We start from the raw sequence: 23954 nt of genomic DNA on the forward strand, positions 1-23954 counted from the left end.
TATTGCAATTTTGCTGGATGTTGTCACTAGAAACTGGAGACTCAATATATACTTTTTGTATACTTTTCTAGTATGACAAATAACACAACAACTACAAGACATTAAAATATTCATCCTGTGACAGTTCATTGCATTTCTGAGCACTGCCAGTTGTTAGAGGAGTGTATTGCCAATAGCAGCAGTAACACAGAATGGATGTTTATAGTATATTTTACTTGCCTAGTGCCTTTGATCAGTGATGCTTTTGACAGATAGATGAACTGTCAGCACAACAGTAATATGCCTTCTTCTGCACAACACTTATGCCTAATGGTGAAATAGGGTGAAAATCTCACCAGGTCATTAGACTTGTGGTAAATCAATGTTGACTGCTGCCAGTCAGCTCCTTCTCCTTCATGTGCTCAGAAATGTGCTCTGAGAGGACTCACTCCATGATGTTGGCTGACTAGCTGTAATTCCATGAATCATCAGCAAAGCCTTTGACACCATCTCCCATAGCACACTCCTGGAAAAGCTGCAGCCCATGGCTGGGACAGGGGCACTCTCTGCTGGGTGAAGAACTGGCTGGATGGCCCAGAGTGGTGGTGAACAGTGCCACGTCCAGTTGAAGACCAATACACTTAGTTTCAGGAAATGTTACATCTATCATCTCACCTTTGATTATTGCATATGTGTACTGATACAACACTTTCCCCACTGAAGCAGAGGAAGATGAGAGGATTTGGGGGGGTTTAATATCATTAGTTAATTATTATTGAAAATTTAATGTATCCTTTCCTTGCAATTGCTATATGTTATCTGATTGGAATTTAGCTCTTGTTCAATGTTTTTCTAAGCCCATATGTCTGAATTTCAAAGGATTTCTTTTTTACTTAACTAACCTCTAAACCCTTGCCATTGAGCTCTATTGATTTCTTCTTTTCCTTCTTTCTGTTTTGTTCAGAGGCATACATACCCTTTGAGATTCTATTACTGTTTTCTTTAGTGCCATCCCAGAATACCTAAGAATTCCTTTTTATGCCCCCTTGTAGGGCCATTTTCACTAGCCTCTGTATTTACATGCTTCAGAAGCACATCTTGGAAATCAATGAGTTTCCTGCATTTGTGTTTGCATTTTCTTTATCTGCAATGAGCTTTTACAATTTGCTATTGCCTTCTTTAAGACAGCATTCAACCCCTTGATTTCTCCTTATGTGTCATCCACTAGATCTGTGCAGTTTATACACAGTTATTTTGTGCCAGCAAAGCTGTAATGGGTTTTGAACAGTAGACATATTGCAGTTGTTATTTTGAAACTTTAATGAGTGCCATTAAAGAATAAAAGGTACACGAGAGCAATTGTATAGGACGGGAAAATAAAGTCCAAGAGGTAAGGAGACTTTAAAGAGTTCTAATACATATATTTTTAAGTCCAAAGCAGGGTTGACAAAACCATATTTGGGAGGTTTTAGAAAATTCTAAACTAGTTAATTTTTCTTGCTTATAGAGAATGGATAAAACTAGACAACATGTAAAGTAGAACAACATGTAAAAGAAAAAGAAAATAATGGACTAAATTACATGAACTGTGGTGTGAAAGCAGTTCAAGAAACTACAACAGAAATGTGCTTATTGCTGAAAATAATGTAGGATGTGACCTGTGGTGGATGCACAGTCCAGTGCCCTTCACTGTAACCTAGCAGCACTTAGTGGTACTCAACCCAGGTGCCAGTTTGGGCTAGCTTTGGAGAGTTCTGGTGCTAGCACTCAGCTCCACAGCAGCAGGGTGTGTGATGGCACTGTACTCTCGTAGGCAGTTACCTAGCTTCTGTTGAGCTTGCTGCATGTGTTTGGAAGGACTGCAATACTCCCTTCTCTCTTTTGCTCCTGCTCAAAGGAGCTCAGCATTAGACTGGATTCTCTTCTTCTTTCTGCTCTTTTCATACATTTTCACTTTTTCCACCCCTTCCTTTCACTTCATACTCCTCTTTATGTCTTAGATAATAAAATCAAATTTCAATCCCATTTTATCTTAAGAAAAAAAAAAGAAAAAGAAAATAAAAGCAAAAGGTGTCTTGACAGCTGTCTTCGTGTGCGTTGCCCTTTACTTGCCTGCAGCTCCTTCCTCTTGAAAATGTGTCTTCAAGTCTCCCGTGTCTCTTTTCTTCCTTAATAATTAAGGTCTCTCCAGGATCTCTCGAGGCAGACGGACATTCCTTATGGCACTGTCTTGGACTCTGCAGTCTATGAGCACGTCCGAGTGAAAGGGATGAATCCCTTTGAGAGGGACAGCATGTACTCCCAAATGTGGCGGATGATTAACAGAAGTAATGGCTCAGAGAACAACGTCCTGGAGTCGACTGCAGGCATTCAAAAGGTACCTCTCTGCTTACTTTTTGCTTCCCATTGGAGATGCTCTGTATGATACCACATTTGCTTAGTTGTTGCTTATAAGGCATACATTTGCGTTCAGATAATGATGATGCCTGGTACTAATTTCTGCAAGCCCATTGCATCAGCACAGAGGATTGAGACTTCTCAGCGATCTAGCTTGTTTACAACAGCAGTTTAAAATGTAAGTATCTAGACTGTTTGCTCCAAAAAGGATTTATAGGTGCATTTATAGGAGATGAGTGCATTTGTCAGACTGCAAAATGGGAATAGGATCGCTGGACTTAGAATCCCAGAAGACATGGCAATGTACTGCACAGAGATTAAAGGACTTTAAATACAAGACATTGATTATCTTATTTCTGTAGACTCCTGACACTGAAAATCTTGGCTTTCAACTGACGCACTGAGTCATGTTTATTTTGGGGGAGGCAGGCAAACAAAAGATGGTCTGGCTTTAAAGAGTGTCACAGCCACTTTCTGTAGCAGGTTAAGCAGTGGGAAGGTACTTTGAGAGCAAGAGTCAATTTTTGTAGGCATATTTGTGAATGCAGTCATTCCCTCTCAATTTCTGGCTGACAGCTACAGCTTTTATAGAAACATTGGTCTATGAATGGGCTCAGTATGAGAGTGAAAATGTGTTGAGTGACTGTATACAAACTTTTCCCCTACCATTGTAACTCATACTCAGAGTTTCAAATCAAATCAAAGAAATACAATGTTTTATTGACTATTTTAAACTTCAAAATGTGAAGATTGATTAGACAGAATATCCACAAATTGTGTGTTTCCTTGTTCTAAGCTTGATTTAGAGACTTCTAAAACTCCAGACAAACTGCCTTTTGTCTCCACCACAATCCCTTTACCAGGAAAACCTGTAATTTCTGGTGTTTTCACAGTGGATACAAACAAGAGAAAATGCTATGTTAAAAAGAATGTTGAACTCTTCTTTGATTATGATGATTCTGCTTTACATGATGAATGGTGATCTCTTGATAAGAAAAGAACTACAAAATATCAAAGATTCTTTGGAGTTTTAAAAATCACCAATCCAACCTCTGGATAACCAAGATCATATTTTCTCCTCTGAAGGACTAAACAGCATAAAAGAAGAGGCAAGAGAGACCCTGGAAAACTGCACTTTTGAAACCCCTTTAGATAAAGTCTTAAACTGAATGAGCAATATAAAAAGGTCTAAAGATTTATTAGCTAGAGGAAATTGCTTTTTTTTTGAGAAAACATAGTTTAGGTCAGTTTGTAAGGGGCTGATAAAGCTGGGGTTTGCCTTTTGTATGATTTAAAAAAAAAAAAACAGCTTCCCTCCTGGTTTGCCTTCCCAAGTTATACAAACTGTTTCAGAAGAATCAAAAAATGGAGTACATTAAACACAGCTGTGCTGACTAATGGCTTTTAGCTGAAAAAACCCCATAAACAAATGGTGCATCATGCTGGCAGGTAATTCTAGATTACAGTCTTTGCATTCTTGTTCCTGAAAACATGACAGGAAAACATGTCCTAAATCCTATGAAACCAGAAATACCTAAGTTCTTTAATTTCCCATGCCTCTGCTTCCCAGCACTTGCAAATGATGTTGAAAAGCTAAGTTGTACCATGTGAGCAAGCCAACCACCCTCCAGTTTGGAAGAATCAGAGGTCTTAGGCCTGATTCTAATGAACATACACATTTAACTATGTGTGCACGATTTCTCCCCTTCCTTCAACTTACAGGAAGAAATGACACATAAAAAGATTATTTGCCAGCTGCTGTTCACATAGAAGCTTTTAGAAGATTGTATTTGGCTGCTCAGGAAGAATGGTGTTTGAAGAAAGTGATGTTAAAAGCTAATCTTAAGCATGGAAAATTAATATTTTAAAAGGTAGCTGATAAGAAACAGATACTATAATCTACATAACACACTTCAGAAATGAAAACATTTCAGAGGAAAGAATTCATGGGTCCCCTTGGCCTATTTATATGCTTCATAATGTTCTTCAGTGTCTGGAATGAATTTAACTGGCCACATCAGAGCTGTTAACCTGATTATAACCCTGAACAAGCTAAACCAACAGGTCGTCCTCTGTGCTTCATTTTGTTTCTACCATTCATCACCACTAAAGCATGACTAAACAGCAGTTTGTCCAAGCTGTGCAAGGCCAATACCTTGGCACATGTTCCTGGAGTGCCAAGTGAGAGAGCTGAGACTCAATAGGTGCTTCAAAACGGGTTGTTATAGGAGGGAGCACCGTGGGAGGGAGGTGTGCAGGAAGGATGATATGAATGCAGTGAACATGCTCATCTTTAACAACACTCCCTGCTCAGAGTTAACCTCAGAGGTTACATGGGGTTTGCAAGTAGCCTTCACAGAAGAGGCTTGCCCAAACATTTTTGTTAAATCCTGAAAGTTCTTTAGTTTTGTCTTGCTTTTATTCTGACAATCCCAGGCAGCTGGAATTATTTTATTGTGAGGAAAGTAGTTTAATGCATATATAAACAGGGGGAACAGCATCATCCCTCTGGCTCAGCAGGACTGCATGCTTGCTGTGCCAGGGACTTCATGGCACCTGTGTGAGTCAGAATACAATACAGCCAAATGACAGTGATTGTGTAGTCCCACTTTACATCAGGCAATCTGCTGCTTTGACCTGCTTCTCCTGGCAGGAGGGCAGGGCAGGCAAGAGAAATAAGATGGGATGATCATGCCATTGCAGCTTTTCAGGTTTTGATATTTATTGGTCCTGTTCTTCTTATAAATTAGATGCATATGCATCCCTGTGTATGCTCCTGTTCCATCCATAGCAAACAGCTATATATACCATCAGGTCCAGTTAGAGACCAGCTGGGTAGGTTTACCCTGAAGAGAGAGTAGTTTTAAATATCTCAAACAGGAGACAACCTGAAAATCACAGGCAATTTAGAAATTTTCTTCCATTTATTGTCTCTTCCTTTCTCAAAACGTAGCAAAAAGCACTTGAGGTCTGAATTTGAGGTAGGGAAGCATTCAGTTTTTTGTCTTCCTGCTCTGTCAAATCAAAATGGATGGGGAGGTAGCTGTATTTTTATATAAGGTCGGATTATTCTGGAGAATATTTGCTTTTATCTTCTCTTTTTCTTTATTACTCCAAACTATTTCATGTGTCTTAAATAGATTTTCCTTTTTTGCATAGGTTATGAAATATGCATCCCATTCTGTCAAAGGAATCTCTATTTTTGTGGAAGTTATTTATTCAGAGAGGATTTGCAGAGGCCTAAGTCATGCCTGCTTAAACATTCATTGAGGACTCCAAGAAAAATCATTTAGGCTTAAACATATCGCATTACATACCTCTTTATGTCTTCTTAAAAAGCACATTACCCTGCTTAATCCTTTACAAGCACCACAGGCTTTCCCATCCTTGGAACTGTTCCCATTTAAAATATAATGAAGCACTTCTATTGTGCCCCTGTCTGCTCTTTCTTCCCTGGAGCATAATAGTGCCTAATGCCCTATCCTACCCACCTTGTTCCTCTGAATATGATACCACAGCCTACAGCATCTTCATTCTTCTCAGCAGTACAGAGTGGAAAATTCCTTTCTCAGGCTGCACAGGCAGAATCCGAATGCGTTTGAAACCTCTGTCTATTTAACTCTGTCTGCAGAATATTTAGCTGCTAGGAAACTTATGAATGACTGTCAGGTGAAATAATTCTTATGGATGGTGAACTCCTCATAGGTTCATAATATTTCCTTTTCAACTTGACACACTATCAAGAGGAATTTGGTCTTGAGATCTGAATTTTCTTGTGATCCTACTTGCACTGCCAGTGGAAACATGCTAGGAACTGCTGAGCCTGTTTGTTTTCCCTGGACACTGTGAATGGCACTTTTACCTTCCTGTGAATACTGTAATAATAATAATAATATTGTTTAAACTACTTACGAATAGACAATAACCAAACTTTGCTTAGTTATTTCGATGGGGAAGAAAGGAGTAATAACAATTTGCAATTCTGTGCTAGAACACATTGTTAATAACTAAACATGGATATTCTTAATTTGTTTACAGCAGTGCGGATATATTTTGATGGTCTGAAAAAACTCCTGAATTAACTAATTATCTTGCCATACTCACAAATTTGCCGTTGGAATTGCCCTTCTTCTGGCAGATATACTGATTGCACCACTAAAGATCTAGTTAATGCATGGAAGTCCTTACATCTTTGTTGTGAACATTTCTGACCATGGAGTAGCCCAATGAAAAGACACTGAAAACAAAGACAGACTTTGGGGATTTTGGATCTGTACCATTATTAGCTGTTTGGCCGTAGCTAAGAAAGGGATAGGAAGCAAAAAAGGCAAGAGCATATAAAAATGGTGGGACAGTACTTCAGTATATCTTAACTGACTACAAGAGGATCAGCTACACTATATAGCTGTTGGTTAGCAAGAAAATTATCAACCCAGACACTGGTTCCCTGGTTCTCCTCTGCCACTGGAGGTGATGCTTCTTGGGAAAATGAGGTGCTCTGTGTCTGTTCTACAAGTAATAAAGTTCACAGGTACAATTAAGACCTTGATACATTCAGTTCCACAGTTGAGGGTGCCATTTATCTATTTTGCAATTACTGTCTCCTGCATAGTCCAAATGCACCTACTGCCCTCACTTTGTATTATCATGGAGGGTCTGAATATTTTAATTTTTTTCTTATAGTCCTGTGTATCTCTGCTTCCATATCTGGGGCTTAAAAAAACTTGAAGCAGTGTAGAAATGTAGAATCCTGACCAGGAAGCACTACAAATGCAGTGTGGTGTTACTTGCAGGCATTATCAGAAGACTGATAGTTACATGGGTTAGCTTAGGGGCTTAATGTATTTTGGAAGTATAATAACTGGTTCATGACAGTTAACAGAGCATGAAGAAGATACCGTGCATAGTTTTAGAAATGAAATATAAAACAGTTTTTGTGCGACATCATTTTCTCAGAATTCAAGGCAGGTTTAACAATAGTCTTGCTCTCCCTCACCAGCACTCCTGAGCACATAGTAAAGTCTGATCTTACTCTGACATTCTAGAGAGTTCTCATGTGTTTTATCTGGAGTAGAACACCTGTAAAAGTTATGTTCTGCAGAGTTGGGTTTTATTCAAATGAATATATAAGTCAAAATTTCAGTCAGCCTACATAGTAAGAAATGGATCTAAATGGACATGTGTTCATCCAGCAACTAAGCAAGACAACTGCTGCAGTATTCCCTTTGTCTTCAAAGTTTTCTGAAAAGTTTATCTGAGTTCATCTCCTATTTCATCTTATGTGCTTCCAAATGTACCTCACCTGGAATGCCATACAAGTTACTCATGACTTTGCTCAGTCTGCATATGCCTTCCAGTCACTTTAGCAACCTCAGATGTCACTGACCAAAGTCCTGCTGTGGTGCTGTGCCATTCTACCTTGCATGACTGTCTTTGCTTGCTCTTTCTCTTATCTTTCTATTCTTTTGGAGAATCTTCCATATTTGTTCTGAAAATTTATGGGCCATCCTACATCCAAGACCATCTGTAGCTCATCCCTGAGTATTCTTAAGTCCAAACAAGTTGGCTCCATGGAGACAACTTGCAGTTCTGAACTGAGCTTCTTCCATCTGAAATAAAATTTTGTTTTCCTCTGCTGTCTGCTCATGTCTGACCACTAGCTCAGTTCAGCCTAAAGTCAGTAGCTGACTTCATAGTCTTAATTTTCTTTCCTATGGCTTTCTTTTGCTTGTTTGCCTATTTATCAATTTGCCTTCCATAACATGTCTACAGTTTACCCATACAGCCTCCAGTCCATTGCTTCAGTAGTTTCCAGTGTCATTTCTGGGGCCTCTATAAAGCACTCTTTCTCCATTTAGTTCCATTGACAATGTTCCTATGTAAAAGGGGAAAAAAAATAATTTCTTGACTTTCAAGGCCTTTCATGGTGGATTCTGACTCTCCCTGTAGCTTTCTTATTTCTGAGTTGAAAATCATTTGTGTGAGCTTCCTGTGCAACACTTTTTCCAAGTAAGCATCTTAATGCTTTCACCAAGGACTCTACTGTAAGGTATGTTTTCCCTCAAGACAGTCGTCTTGTCTTTTCTTCAAACTCCTGAATGTTCCCCTTTGTTATTACACTAACAAAAACCTTGACAACTAGGTCTCTAGTGTACTATGATTGCTACCCATCAGCTGAGCAGCACTGTTTCGTTGCTTCTTTATGGTCTTTCCCTTGCTTTGGTTTATTTTATAACTGCCAAATCAGAGGGGAGAGGGGAACTTACACAATAGTCATCTCAATACTAGCATGGATGTGATGTGGGGGAAACAAACCAGAGAACTACTATACCCCAGAATGAACTAAATTGATGAACACCACCATTATCAGATGAAGAATATTTCTCAAAAAACAACCTCTCTGTGCCTGACCTTTCAGCCTTCATCCTCAAGGGAGACCTACAGCCTAACTTCAAAAGATGAACATGGGAACTAAAGTTCGTAAGAGTCTGATACAATAAAAAAAGATAGGGGGAAAATAAGATTATATTGAGCAACTGGGCCTTATTATCTCCTGATTATTCTGGCTTCAGTGGTGCCAGCTACATATTTCATTCAATTGTCTCATTGATTAACATCATTGCATTAATCTCAGAGACAGTTTTCTAATATTGAAGTTTACTGCTTGTTTTCAGAAGATGCTTGTTTGCCTGAAAGCTTGGTTATTTAGAGCTCCTCCCACAGATATATGCCTTCTTCTGTTCAAAGATAATTCTCTCTTAAAACCTTGCTTCACCTAGATCTGTCATGACTACAAATATGTTTCCATCATGTGCAACCTGAGGTGCCTCAATTAGGTGCTGAAATTTCTTTCCTAGCAATTATAGACAGAAAATTTGCTGCTCTAGAGAGTGGTCAGGAATACCTAAGCTGGGAACCTGTTTTTCTTGGTGGCATGTTAGGTACAGTACCTACCAAACTAAGATCATATTCTATGACTAGAAATGGCAATAAAAATAATAGCAAAATATACCCTGAGGAACTAATTTTGCTTGAATCCTGTAGAATTGCATTCTGCAGAGAGCTGAGTCCAGACTTTTCAGCTAGAGAAAGGAGAGCTGACAGCCCTTTGAGGAGTGAGCATGGGATAGGGGGGAGAGGAGCATTGTCCCAGTCCTTCATCCTGATGACCAAATACAAGGCTAAGTACTTCATTCCTTAATCTCTGTCTAACCCTGCAGTCATCATTTCATGTGGCAAAACTGTCCAGAGTGGAAAACTGATTCCTTTGTGAGTGGAGATGTTTCTAGACATTTATTTTCTGTAGAACTGAACTAAGTAGGATGGAATCATGACAGAAACATCTGGAGTGCATCCCTGTCCTGACAGTGGAAGACCACTGCAGTCATCATGTGGCAAAACTGTCCAGAGTGGAAAACTGATTCCTTTGTGAGTGGAGATGTTTCTAGACATTTATTTTCTGTAGAACTGAACTAAGTAGGATGGAATCATGACAGAAACATCTGGAGTGCATCCCTGTCCTGACAGTGGAAGACCAGCTCTGTAGAAGTGTGTGGGTAGATGCCACTGTAAGGCACATGGTGCATTGCAAGGCATTTGGTCTAAAATAATCATCATGCACATGCAAAAAGTAGAACTAATTTTGTGTAAAATAGCCCTCAGTCCCTAGGTGTAGAGATAACAAATAAGAGTTTCTTTTTTTTTTTTTTTTATTTTCAATTTCCAGAGAGCTTTAGATATTTCTGATAGGTAGGGAAGGTAGGAACACAACACTATGCTCTGATGGCAAGTGTACCTAGACTACAACATGCAGATGAACTACTTGTGACTATGTGTATGAGAACTCTGTAGTTGGCAATGATTAGTTTAACCCCCTTATATCTTCTTGTGCCTTTTTCTGGTACTGAGCACTTTGGGAATTGCTCTCACACCAGTATACATCCCATTTGTTTCCATGGCCCTATCAGATTTGAATACCATAATCCCAAGCATTATATATGAAAGACTATAAATTTCTTAATAACTAAGCAGCATCAGTGCTGATTTCATTTGCACTGGAAAGAGATTAATTGTAGAAATTATGTGCTCTGTCCTGAAGCTGAACTGGAAATGTCTTTATGGATATATTTGCAGCAAAATGTAAATTCTACAGCATGTTGCTCTTTCAATTAAAACCAAAACCAGCTGATGTCCCCCCTTCTGTTTATCAGCTGCAGAGGTCAGGAAGGGTTTGGGAGATGCATATTCCTTGGGGCAGAAAGGTACTGAGGGGTCAGTTTTCTAAGGTGTCCATTGTCATTTGGGCACTGCTTCTAGACAGTGAAAGCATGTTGGATAGATGATAGATAGATAGATAGATAGATAGATAGATAGATAGATAGATAATGAAAAAGCAATACAGGGAAAGGTTTTTCCAGCCCATCAAGCTACTTCTAATGCAGTTGCTAAACCTGTACATACTACCTTCCTAGGCTCTCCCATTTATGGCATTGCCTCATCAAAAAAGACTACAATCAACAACTTTATATGGGCACAGACTGTAGAGGGATGAGCAAGGTGTGATGATGCTAGCAGAGCAGTGAACCTCCTCTTGTGTGCCAGCATACCCTTCTTTGGATTTTTGAGTAGCACATACATAGCTCTTTATTAAATAAGAAAGATTTCTGATGGACGTTACAAACTGCCATGAATATGCTTTCTTAGTCTGGTCACATCAGATATGTGCAATCTATGGGGAAGCAAAGCTTGGGAGAAGTAAGATATCCTCCTTGAAGTAATTCTTTTACTTCTTCAGGTCACTTGTAGCCATTTTCTTACAGGAGGATGACAAAAAGATTTTCATTTTATGCAGTTTAACAACCACACATTTTCTTTTGTGCCCAAATCTAGTTCCATATCCCTTTTTCAAAACCATTGGTGGAAAAAGTCTGTCAAAAATTGCTGCCTCAGGAGAAACAGAAATTTGGATTATGTCCTCTCCTTTGTTGGTTCCTCCTGTGCTTCTACGTTTTTTAACTCACGTGCAAAGGCAGTATTAAAGCCACAGCTCCCTCACCATTCCTCCTCTGTGGCTCAGGTCCCTTTCCATGGCAGAGAGACATGTCCATGCTCTGACACCTCATTTTACATTCTTGTTATCCTAAGAAAGACAACCTCTGTAAAATGCCTAACAGAAAAGAGAAGTTTGGCATTTGCAGCACTTTTGTTTGGCTATAGGGGACATGAAAAGTATTAGGCATCTGTTATTTTGGTTCTGTGAGCTCTTATTTCTTCATTTTATCTCCATTAACTTAGTGTTTTTCCTACAGAGCTTCTATAACATTTCCAGGTTCATGAAGATCAATAACACCACCCTTCCAAGGGTGTCTGGGGGCTACACAGACTCCTACACAGCTCAAGCAACCTCTGCTTCTTCTCTCCCTCTGAATTCTCACTTCAGTTTCTTTCCCCCCTTTTACATTCCTTTTTTTTTTTGCTTTTTGACTGTCTGTCCCTTCTGTTTTGATAGATATCAGCTACTTCATCTTTTTTTCCCAGCTCTCTAATCCTTTCTGTTTTACACCCTTCATCTCCACACTGTCACACATCCCCTTTGCTTTCTCCATTGGCTTACACTGTTTCACTGTTGAGCTGTGCAATGAAATCTGCAACTTTCAATTTGCAATCAGATTGAGCCTTCCCAAACTCTGTCTGACTGTCACTTTGGAGCCCAGTTGCAGGCTCACAGTGTGCTGAGTTGCTCTGGGCATGTATCACACACAGATGAAGGGAAATGCAGACTCTGTTTGATGATCAATAGATCAGGAGAGCACACTCTTGCTCCAGGCACAGAACTTGGTCATGTGTTCACTTTCTTGCTTAAATGTTTCCAGCTACCATTTTTATGTGTTAACATATTCTAATAATACCCAAATATATTGTGATTCATTAACAAATATATATGATGGGATTGAATGTAAGGTGGTTTAAAGGATATATGTGACAGAAAAAAAAGACTTGCATAGAAGTAACAAGAAAGGGCAGATATAAAATGTGCTCTATGTTCCAGCACTAAAACATGACCTCGACTATGAGATGAAAGTTTAAAATGGTGAAAGAGGAATAAGAGGTAAGAGAAGGATCTTGTTTCATGTTTTTGGAGCTGCTATACTGATTGCTCATAAAACAGATTTAGGCAATTTCTAATAAACAACTTGTTACTAAACAACAAAATGTCTGTTCCAGAGTCCAGAAAATGCAATTGCAGGGAGTAGCTCTGCAGCAAGTCTGCACTGTAAGATATTTATTAGTTCCTGATGAAATAATTCAGAATTTTTTCATTTAAATACTCTTAGAGATGGAAGTCATAGAAAAAAAAGTGGATACACCAAGAAGAACTTACATCTGCTTGGACAGCAGATTTTTAGAATATCATCCTTGAATAGTCAATATGTTAATAAACGTATTGGTAGGCAATTAAATTCTAGTGAAGTAATAAGCATGGCACAGGAAAATTAAACTGTAAACTAAAAAGCACTAGCAGAATACTTAGGAAAATCAACCTTTCTAGTCTCTAACATATGCGAGTATCAAGTCTCTAAGCATCACAAGCTTTAATTAAAACAGATCATTGCCCTGAAAGTCATTCTAGTCTCAAAACAGGAGGGGGGAGAAAGTCCAATGCAGTTTAAGATACCATGTAGAGAAATAAAGCACAGAAAAGGCTGATTTTCCAAATACAAAGGAGGAACCCAAAAATTTTGCCTGTGCAATCCCAAAATAGCAATTGTTTTACAAACTCCACATCCGTGCTTCTAAATACCTGTGTGCATTTAAATGCAAGTACAGGTTGTAGAGCCAGAGAGATCTCTAAGGTCTTATCTAAAAATATGTGGTCTAGGAGAATGGAAACTCAGGACACTTTTCTGCTGGCTGCTTTTTGACTTAGTCGTTTCATTATGTATTGTGGGAAATATTCTAGTAGAACTGCAAGAAATATATCATTTCATTGATTTATTCCAATCAATTCAATTTATTAATTTATTCAAAGTGTTATGAGAGGGAAGAAAAAGTTTATACTATGTTTAAGGAGGGGAAGAGGAGGATGTAGACCAGTATGAAGCACCAGATCAGGAAGCTCAGACTGGATAGTCGTTACACAAAAGTTATTGCTGTCCTACTCTGAGTGTGCCAGAACATATGATTCATTTTTGTGAGCTTAAACCATACTCACACTGACATGATGTAGGGGGTTATTTCTTTAAGGGATAATTACAGTAAGCAGAAAGTCTCCAGTGTGGAGCTTGTCAGGCTGCACTAAGGTCTTGTGTCAGGACATGATCAGAGACTCTTGCCTTACTCACTTGCTTCCTTTGGAATGATGTGAAATGGAAACACACCTCTTTAACTCCTGCTACATATTTCAGGGGATTTAAAATCCCATTCAGCCTGAATTTTCACACAGCTGTCTTCTAACATCTGTGCAGGAGAGGAGTGTTTTGAACTAAAATGTTCTCTGCATGCCCATCGTGGCATACAGTCTGTGGATGGCTGCTGGGGCAGACCAGGGAAAAACCCATTTGGGCTCTCCATCCTGACATCATCTCTCGCAGCACCTTTGTGGGTGTGCAGGGGAGCTTTCCTAAACATGACCTAAACAGTATTTGCAGCTCCTACAGGTATTGCATGGTTATAGTGACCAACATGACAGTCCCTGCTGAGTGGATCAGAGGATCAGATGGATGTAGAAAAATAGTTTTTTCTCTCCTGCTACTTGAACTTGCAAGACTGACATGTGTCAGTGGTGTACTTACATAGGCAGTGACAAATGATAAAAGACTTCTTTCTCTGGCATTAGCTTGGCATCTTTTGTACACAACAAAATCCTTAGAAAGGCAAACAAAATAATGTGAGCTTTTTATACCATATATTATGAAGTCTCTTGCTACTGTCTTTTTCTGACCTGATTCAAGTAACTGAACCTCTTGCTCCTATTTTTTTCTGACCTGATTCAAGTAACTGAAAAGATGTTTTCTGAGTGCTTTCCTTGGATATAAATGTAGATGGAGTCAATTTTCCAGACAATTACTTTCCTTGGAAATAAAGGTAGATGGAGTCAATTTTCCAGACAATTTAAAAGAGCATAGCATTTGAGGGAGGTGTGCTAGCTAGGCAAGTCAGCTTTCTTAAAGTGTGTCAACTAAAAATAAAGCTAAAATTCTTCTGTTAAATAAGCAAAAATCTTTCCTTGGGCTGAAAAGTAGTGATAATTGAGTTTTTTCCACCGTTTATTCTCTTTAGTTAAATTGCCATCAAGCAGTTTATGTCTCTTTGCATTTGAATTAGGTGGCAGAGTTGTCTAGTTTGAAAATGTGACTACAATAAATGAGTTTCTTTTCAATAGCCAAGCTATGGGAGAAGGGAATTAAAGTGCCACATGGAGTATTTTAAGAAGCATTTTAACCACACTGTAATCACATTTCATTCTTGTGTTTGTTTGCATAAAATACACAATCTAGATAGGCTGCACAACTCCCTCCCTGAATTACAATGGCAGGAGAGAGCTGCTTCTCATTCCCAGCTCTAAAGCTTCCCCACTGCATGGGGACTGATTGGTGTTTACTGCTGTTTGCAGAATGGCCATTAAACCAAATAAAACAGCCCCTGCTCCCTGCTGAATGGAACAGAAGGATAGGAATCCCAGGGCAGTACCGAGATGGGTAGAAAATACAATGCATCTGTAAATAAAAATCCAGTAGCTAAGCAGCTGCATTGTACAAGTGTGTAAGTACCAAGGAGTTCTGGTCGTAGCATCAGTCAAAGATTGATGTTGTTTTATTGCTCTGACCTCGGGGAAGGATTTCCATGTGGTCCTGTCATGGTTTAACCTCAGCTGGCAACTAAGTCCCACACAGCTGCTCACTCACGCCCTGCCACATCGGATTGGGCAGAGAATCAGAAGGCTAAAAGTGAGAAAATTCATGGGTTGAGATAAAAACAGTTTAATAGGTTAAGAAAATGCCACACAAGCAATCAAAAAACCCCTTGGAATTCATTCAGGTGTTCAGCCATCCCCATGCAAGCAGGGCTCATGTGTAATGGGTGAGAAAATTCATGAGATAAAAACAGTTTAATAGGTTAAGAAAATGCCACACAAGCAATCAAAAAACCCCTTGGAATTCATTCAGGTGTTCAGCCATCCCCATGCAAGCAGGGCTCATGTGTAATGGGTGCCTGGGAAAACAAATGCCATCACTCTGATTGTTCCCCAGTCCTCCTTCTCCCTGCTGTACACGCCAAGCATGATTGACATGCTCTGGGATATCCCTTGGGTCAGTTTAAGAAAATGCCACACAAGCAATCAAAAAACCCCTTGGAATTCATTCAGGTGTTCAGCCATCCCCATGCAAGCAGGGCTCATGTGTAATGGGTGCCTGGGAAAACAAATGCCATCACTCTGATTGTTCCCCAGTCCTCCTTCTCCCTGCTGTACACGCCAAGCATGATTGACATGCTCTGGGATATCCCTTGGGTCAGTTGTGGTCAGCTGTCCCAGCTGTCTCCTTGTGCATCCCCAGCCCCCTGGGGATGGGGTGAGGAGCAGAAAAGGTCTTCACACTTTGCAAGTGCTGCTGAACAATAACAAGAACATCCCTGTGTTATCAACACTGTTTCCAGCACAGATCCAGAACACAGCCCATACTGGTTACTATGAAGAAAATCAGCCATCCCCAGTCAAAACAAGCACAAATATTTTTCTAACATGAATTCTCAATCTGTGAGTAAACAAAACTATGACATGGCACCTTCCTGTTAGTGAGTCTAACTGGGGTACAAATTCCCAGGAAACCTCAAAATTTCTCAGCAATACTCCATTAAGTGCTGGCTGGTGTTCCTGAGTAGTATTCTGTATGAGATGGATAGCCAAGACTATCTGTCTTGTGACTGATCCAAGGTACTGCCTCATACCTTGGTGCAAAGCAGTTTGAATTTGTGACCTCCAGGAGACACTGAAAAAAATCATGTCTTGCAGCATGGAGAAATAGAATGGGTTTGCTTCCTAAACTGCATGTGGTCAGAAAAATAAGACAAATCCAATTCTGAAACTCTGTAAATTTTGTTTCCTATGTGGCAGGAGTTCTGAGCATGTTGTGCTTTATGTGACACTACCAGTTTGCACTGGGAAGGCTGCTGGACTGGGCCTCTCCATGGGCAATGGTACCCTGTCACCTCGTTCATGGGTCTCTGCTGAGCATTGTATGAGAGACCAGTCTGCTCATCCCTCATAGAGGAGAGACCCACAGCTACTGTGTGCTCAAAACCAGCATTTGGCATGAAAAAAATCAGGTGCTTATAAGCTGCAATATCTTCAGAATCAAAATTTTGGCCTCAAGTGCTAATATTTTGCTCAAATCATGTCTTTACACACAATTTGTTATATGAATCTCTCCTGGAGTTCAAATGTTGTAGTTCACAGCATTGTCAGGAGGCAACATTCAATGACATAGGTGCAGAACAGGCAGGTATAAATGGCAAAGGCAGAAATGTTTTCTCACAAAAGGCAAATGTGAACGTCGGTTAATGAATGTTTGCAAAATGCTTTCAGTCCTTCAGATGATGCTATTATTCAGTTGAACATCTTTGATTATGCTATGGTTGTGCTGAAAGCTAAATGAAGGAGATGGTTTTGTTTAAACAGTATCTTACTCGTGATTAGAGCAATCATTAAATCATTTTAGATTTAACAAAGTGGGCAGCAGATGGAACACAACAAAGAGAACAGAACAGTATGAGATTTCTGAAGAGAATCAAAGTAGACAAACCCAGAAGTAATTCAACAGAACTCATACCAAAATTCTGGCTAATATAATGACATATAACATATGTTTGTAATTACAACAGTTGTGGAAAATACTCAGGGTATTATTTTGTCTTTCCATATATGCCAATGGCAATCTTGATTCAGAGAATTTTACTTCTGAATATATGCTCTCATGTGTAGTGTTGAGATTTTCCCCACATTGTCAGACATTACAGTGGTTTTGCAAAATTAAAATGAAGTTCACTGGAGTGGAACAATCAATGAAGCATGCAACTAAAGATCACATCAATTCTTTGCATCTGATGTATTTTACTACCCTTCTTGCTGTACCTCTCCCCTTCCAAACTAGCATCCCACTTTTCAAGATCTTAAAATACCTAATTTGGCCTCTCATCAACTGACTTCTCCATCAATATCTCCACCTTCCTAGGACATCCCATCAAAGATTTTCCCTGTCTTTCAGCAACACCCTTTTTTATATCTTCAGAGTCTATTTCTTCCTACAGTCAACGTGAGAAATCATTAGCTCAAATTTGGCATCTTTTGAAAATAATCAGTGATAGACTTCAGGTCAATTTTTATTTTCATCCACCAGTTTGGAAGCTGACTTGACTCTTCAGACCTCGTGAACTGAGTTACACGCAGGGAAAATCTCATGACAACAAGAATTATTCTGCATAAACATACATAACATCCATATCCATACCTAGCTGAATGAAGGCAAATCACATCCAAATAACAGATAAACTTGCAGAAGATTTGTTTCAAATTTCTTTCTAATAGTAGTCCTAGGCCTGGTGGAGTTTCTCCAGTCCCCATCGAGTTTTACATGGTACACTTTTTGACAGACACTGTGTCAAATTGTATTGTATCCATTCAGGATTTATATTGTATACAGCTTTCAATAAGTTTTAGTTATTACTACTCTATAAAATTTGTAAGCTATGAGGCACTTTTAACACTCCATGACAAGTTTTGTGTACATTCTGTGATTGCAGTTTTGATTTCATCTTTATCATCTTATACTTAATCTGTAGATTTCTTTATTTTTTATGCTGTTGCCATATATTTAGTCTGTGGTTTATCTCTCAGTTCATTCAGCTCATGCATTGCTAGACTTAAGTTCTAGTGTGTGCCCCATGTAGGTACACAGTAAGCCCATTGAAATGACTATTAATTATTCACTAGCTGCCAAATGTTGATGCCTGTACTAGGCCTTAGATTCCCATTGAACTTGCATTATTCAGCTCTAAATAATTTAAAATATGACAAAATGAATAAACACAACTAAAAAGAAGTCTTAAAAGAGACAAGAGAAAATATTATTGTGGTTTTATCTTCTTCAGCTACAATAAAATATCCTCTTCATAGATATGTCATACACAAGATAAATGAGGATATATTTTTCTGGCATTGTATTTACTCTGCTTTCTTGTGTACATCTTGTGAATTAAGCTTTTTCTAAAATTTACAACTAATGCTATAACAATGATACTATATTGGACTTGACACAGATGTCCACTTGTAGGAATTATGCTTTCCATTTGTGTCTGAAGGGATCATAATTTCAGAAGAACCCATGTGTGTGCAGTTGCATTGTGTGTGATGTTTGAATATAGCAGAGCAGGGAAAGGAGCTTTGTCTGCACACAGAGCACTGCAAAGCTGCAAATGTTTGTGTGGGCTCTGTGTACAGATGCAGGCATGCAGCTGCTTTTCTTGAAAACTTGGTCAGGCCTATACCCCCAAAGCATGAGAAGCTATGTAGCATCATTTAATATCTCCTTTAACAAGTGGAGAAAACTGTGTTCATCACTTTTCATTTAAAAATCCATACTGAAGGAATGAGAAGCACGCCAATAATATAGACCTGGGCAAGAAAATTATTATTCTTTTTGCTTTGGCAGTCAGTTAGGACCTTCTCTCCACTCTTGCCACTGGCATGGCAGCTCACATGTTCCCAGGTGCAGTGACATACTGTGGCTTCTCTCTGATTTTTCAAAAGCCAGAGAAAAACTGCACTTCTCCCCCACATTTAGTATATATGTGCCCAATGTACTATCCTTCTCATGGTAGGGTTCTGTCATGTAACAATATGTTCTGTCATCTCAGTTGTCTGCATGGCAGGGTTCTGTCATGTGACAATTTGTTCTGTCATCTCAGTTGTCTGCATGGTGATAGCAAGGAGGCAGTTTGAACTGAGTAAAAATGCAACTGCACTGGTCTTCTTCCCCTTCCCACAGCTCCTAATGTTTTCCATGGATCCTAAACTGCAAAGGAAAGAGAAAACCTTCTGTAGCATTTTTCTTTCCTGAGCTTCAAAGCACCTTCTTGCAGGAGTGAAAATGCAGTCAGGAATGGAGTCTCCAAAGAGCTGATAAGCCAGTGAGAAGGGATGGTGGTGTGTCATTAGGAACCCATATGTTGGAGGAATAACAGCTGTTAAAAACACAGTGACCTGAGGACACAGGAGCATTTATTGGTGCAGCATCCACCATCTGGGCTGCATGGTCAGGAGAGACTGACCTGCCCATAGACCTGACTGGACTTAAAATGGTTTCTTTAGCTGCAAATGTCATAGACCAGAAATATCTCTGCAGACCTTTTACAGAGTGCTTTGCTGGAAACTGTCCATGGCACCAGTCCATGCAGCAGCCTGAACTTAACAGTCTGTAAGAAGTACTTAGAGACACTCTGTGGTAGCCCTCATTGAACTCCCAGGGAAAGGGGCTGCCAGCTGCCACTGAAAGCAGAAAACCTGAAGGGGTTGGGCCAAATCTCAGTCTGCTTCTTTCCATAGCCACAGAAACTGCTGCACTTAAGGGGAAGGTTCACTGCTAGAGGAGATGGCTGATGGTTTCACACAGGTTTTCCAGAGGAAGAAGTGGCTTTTGAGACCATCAAAGTCTGTATGAAAGCAACTGATGCAGAAGCACTGAGCTTCATAATCCAAACCTCTTTCTTCATGCCCTAGCCCAAGCTTCTGTAGGTTGCCAGCACTTACTGCTTCTTGTCTCCTGCAGGGTATCAAAATGATGGCAAACATGCTAAATTATTGTGCAAGATGCTGTGTCTAGGTTTGGAGGTCAAGCTGGCTCCATCCAAGCCTGCACAGGAGATACTTGTCAAAAAGACACGGCTAGAATGATCCAGAATAAAATAGTTATATTCTTTTGTGTGAGTAGTGGGACATCCTGAATCCTGTTACCACTATGGAAATGCTCAGGGCTCATGTACAAGGAATATAAAAAACTGAAAGATAAGTAATTTTCTTTAAATAAGTTTCTAAAATGAAACTGTATTATTTCAAACAAGCTTTTACTGAAGAATTTTTCAGAATCTTGGTAGTTTTTCAAAGACATTTCTTGTGGTTGAAGTTCTTTTTCAGGTGATGAATGGTTTTGATGAGTAGTTTTTGACTTTTAATGATTTTTCTGTCCTTGCAGTTGGTATTCAGTAAGTGTGTCTTTGAATAAGGAATGCTGCCCAAGAGCTGCAGTTAGATTGACTGCTTCTGTTCTAAAGAATGGAGACAAGAACCCTTCAGTGAGTGTCATACTGGATTGATTTAATTTAAAGAGGGATGCTGCTTCTCTAATTTCACCTTTGTTTAACCTCTTCATGATACTTTAATCCACAAAATTTTACTTTTTTCACCCCAGTGGAGAGTATTGATCCATTTATATTTCCTCATTTAAATGATCTTTTACTGGGAATTAACTGCCACAAAAATATGAAGCTATCAGAACAAGGGTATCACTTTAGCAATATTTGGTTTAAATTTGCTGCATTATTGAGACTGCCACTTGGCTACCACAGACATAACTTTCTGAGGAACCTGAAGTAGTTTTGTGTAATTTCTGTATATGACCTTCACTGGTGATACCCTTAAAATAGTATCCATATTTTTTTTTCTGTTGTTTTTTTTCTCCTGTTTCTATTCCATCTGAAATTAATGTTTGCCATCCTGAGCCTGTGGTTCAGCTGCATGTCAGTGATCAGCATTATCTGCTGCTTTTTTAGTGCTTTGCTGTGAACACCTGAAGAAGCAGCTGGCTCTGTTCTCCCCTGACCCTCAGAACTTGTACCTATGATTGACCTCCACTCTGTTTTGCTCCATTTTCTGTCTTGTAACTTATAAGATAGGTTTAGTTACAATGGCAGAATGTGAAGGTGCTGAACACTGGGAAAATTCTAACACTGAGGTAAGAGAGCTCTCATACCTGAGCAATTCTGGTTATTCTGGATGAATTATTCAGTGTCTGCCCAGTGTAACAAGTGAACATGTGATCCTGAGACTTTTCTCAAGAAGTTGGTGGCAGGTTGTATATGAGGAATTAATGCTTTTCCTGATTAAGTTTTATCTGGAGCAAATAGACATGTCATTCAAGCTGGTATGACAATGTAATGAAAGATAAACTTCATACTGAAGAGGAGATGAGGCTGGGATTTCTAACCTCTTCTTTCTTCCCCTGAGCTCCCTCGTGTTTCATTTCCTGCTGCTGTTTGCTCCTGGGCACTAGCTCAGTAACAGTTTTAGAAATGATTCCACACTTTTCTGTTTGAATAAGTACAAAGAGAAAGTTTCAATGTTTGGCAAATAGTGCCCCTTGAATTTAAAGAACTTTCTGTAGGCTCTGCAAAATGAAAGACTAAAAGATTATTATTATTTATTTGTTTGCTTGTTTATTAACTGCTTGCCTTGATGACTGAATAGAGCTTTCTGTATATATAAATTTTTATTCTGTGCTCTAATCCCCCCATGGGAATCCAGCTCCTGTCATGTATTGCAGAGAGCTGTTGGTCAGATTCAGATCCTGCCTCTCTGTTTGCATGACTGCATTTCACTCTTGAGTTCTGCAGATCAGCCACATGTGCTGGTCTGCAGGGGAGTGTGGGCCAAGAAGCTCCAAAAGTGTATTTTGGATGTACAGAAAGTTTCCTTGTGAGAGAACTGTGAATTAGTGAGGTCTATTCAACAAAGCTGAAACATGAGATTTTATTTTACTGGGATCCAAATAGAAATTAGCTAGGTTTGTGCACTTTGTCCCCTGAGGAAAACAAATTAGCAAATAAGAATTTTTCTGAAAGCAGAAGATCTGACTTAGGCTTCAGTCTGATAAACAGCAACTTCCTTGGCTTCTCACAGGAGGATTATGGAGATCAAAGTGTTTCCATTCCCTTCTACTGATAAAGAACACTCTGTTGTGAATGCCATCAAGCTGTTTGCCAACACCTGACAGTGCAAAAAACGAGATTTAAGCTTCCACTACAAATTTTATCTTTGCTTTTTCCCATTTTGGAGTACAATATTCACAATATGTATATTAGTTCTCGTATATTTGCAAATGTATATTCAGCCTTCTTCATTCCTCAGGTAATAGCAGCCTTGGAGAGGCTGTTCTGTAGAACAGAGCTCAGCCCTCTGCAGGTTGCAGCTTGCTGAACATGTAGAGTATGTCAAAAAATTTATTTCTGTATTTATATATGCCAAAGTCTCAGGTCCATCCACACTGATCAACACAGGTCTATCTAGCTGCATCAGGTGGGATTTTTCCCCCTGTGTAGTCAGTGCAGTGGAGTGGTTGGTATTGGAGAACATGACCCTCAAAGTGCTGTATGGAGCAGGTGATAAATAGTGTCCTTGATGTGTTTTAGGGCAGAGGTGGAGTTGCTGCTGCTGTGTTGGGGAAGAGTCTGTTTCTGTTCATGTGTTCTTGGCTGAAATACAACTGACAACTCCATAGGCAGGGAAAGGTGTACAGCAGTTGGAGGGGAAGTTAATGGAAAGGAGTAGAAAAACCATCCCCACTGTGTCCCAGAGTGTAGGCACAGGGTGTTCAGAAAATGGACTTCATCAGCATTATCTAACAATTTTAGGATTTTCTTCCAGAAAGCTAATATCATTTCAGTCAGTTGAAACTGAAAGATTTCCCTGGCCTTAGAAGTTCTGTTGTTTTTATAACAGTTAACACATTTTAGGTATGATGAAATACTTAAAAGATTTCTGTAGGAAAAATAACTGCCAGTTCTTTTTAACCTGCAATCTATAGTGTAATTTTTTTCCTTTCATGAGAATTCTTTGTATTTCTTTTATAGAGGAATTTAAAATGCAGAAAAGATCCTGTCCAAGAATTCAAGTATGAAAAATTGCAGTAATTAGTTGTTGTTTACTTACAATTATTCTTTCTGAAATGTATAATTTTCTAGACCTAGAAATGTGCTTTTGGAATGCCAGAGTTGTACACAAATACATTATTCAGCCTACTCTTCACCAACGGGTTAGCTGTAAGAAGAAATACTCTCCACATCCATGTTGGCATAAAATATGTGCATATGCAAGAGTGTAATGGCTTTAAATGCTTTCCTCATATAACTCAACTGGGGTTTGGTGGAAGCATCAAGGACAAATTTTAACTAATACCTACAGACAGGGCTTCAGCAAACAAAAATTTCGTAAATGTTCTATGATAGAAATAGAAATATAACAGCCTTATAGAAGTAGTTTTAACATCTTTGTGCTGATGGTACCTATTCTGTGTAACAACTCATTTTACAGTAACTCCTTTGGTATTGCTCACAGAACTGGGAAGTCAAGTCAAGCATTTCTGTCTGGTATCATACCTCCCAGTTTCCTTTAATGACCAGTGTAGTGCCTGAGTTCAAAAGACCCTGATGATCAACTCACAGGTTCAATTTTGCCTGTAATTTGTTTTTTTTTCCTATGGCAATGTATTTCAGATACTCCAAAAATCTCTGCCATTCTGGCAGTTGGGATG

At 39.2% G+C, this 23954-nt stretch overlaps 1 protein-coding gene across 1 annotated transcript in view; it reads left to right on the forward strand.

Moving 5' to 3' along the window:
* LOC103810537 (glutamate receptor ionotropic, delta-2) overlaps positions 1–23954 on the forward strand; it is a gene marked incomplete at its 5' end in the record, with an annotated part of 72900 nt that overhangs the window by 45036 nt on the left and 3910 nt on the right. The window contains one exon of the mRNA XM_009083442.1: positions 2161–2356. Within this exon, the coding sequence (XP_009081690.1) occupies positions 2161–2356 (196 nt within the window). The remainder of the gene's footprint in view (positions 1–2160; positions 2357–23954) is intronic.

This window comes from Acanthisitta chloris, unplaced genomic scaffold, assembly GCF_000695815.1.
Source record: "Acanthisitta chloris isolate BGI_N310 unplaced genomic scaffold, ASM69581v1 scaffold6141, whole genome shotgun sequence".
Taxonomy (NCBI): domain Eukaryota; kingdom Metazoa; phylum Chordata; class Aves; order Passeriformes; family Acanthisittidae; genus Acanthisitta; species Acanthisitta chloris.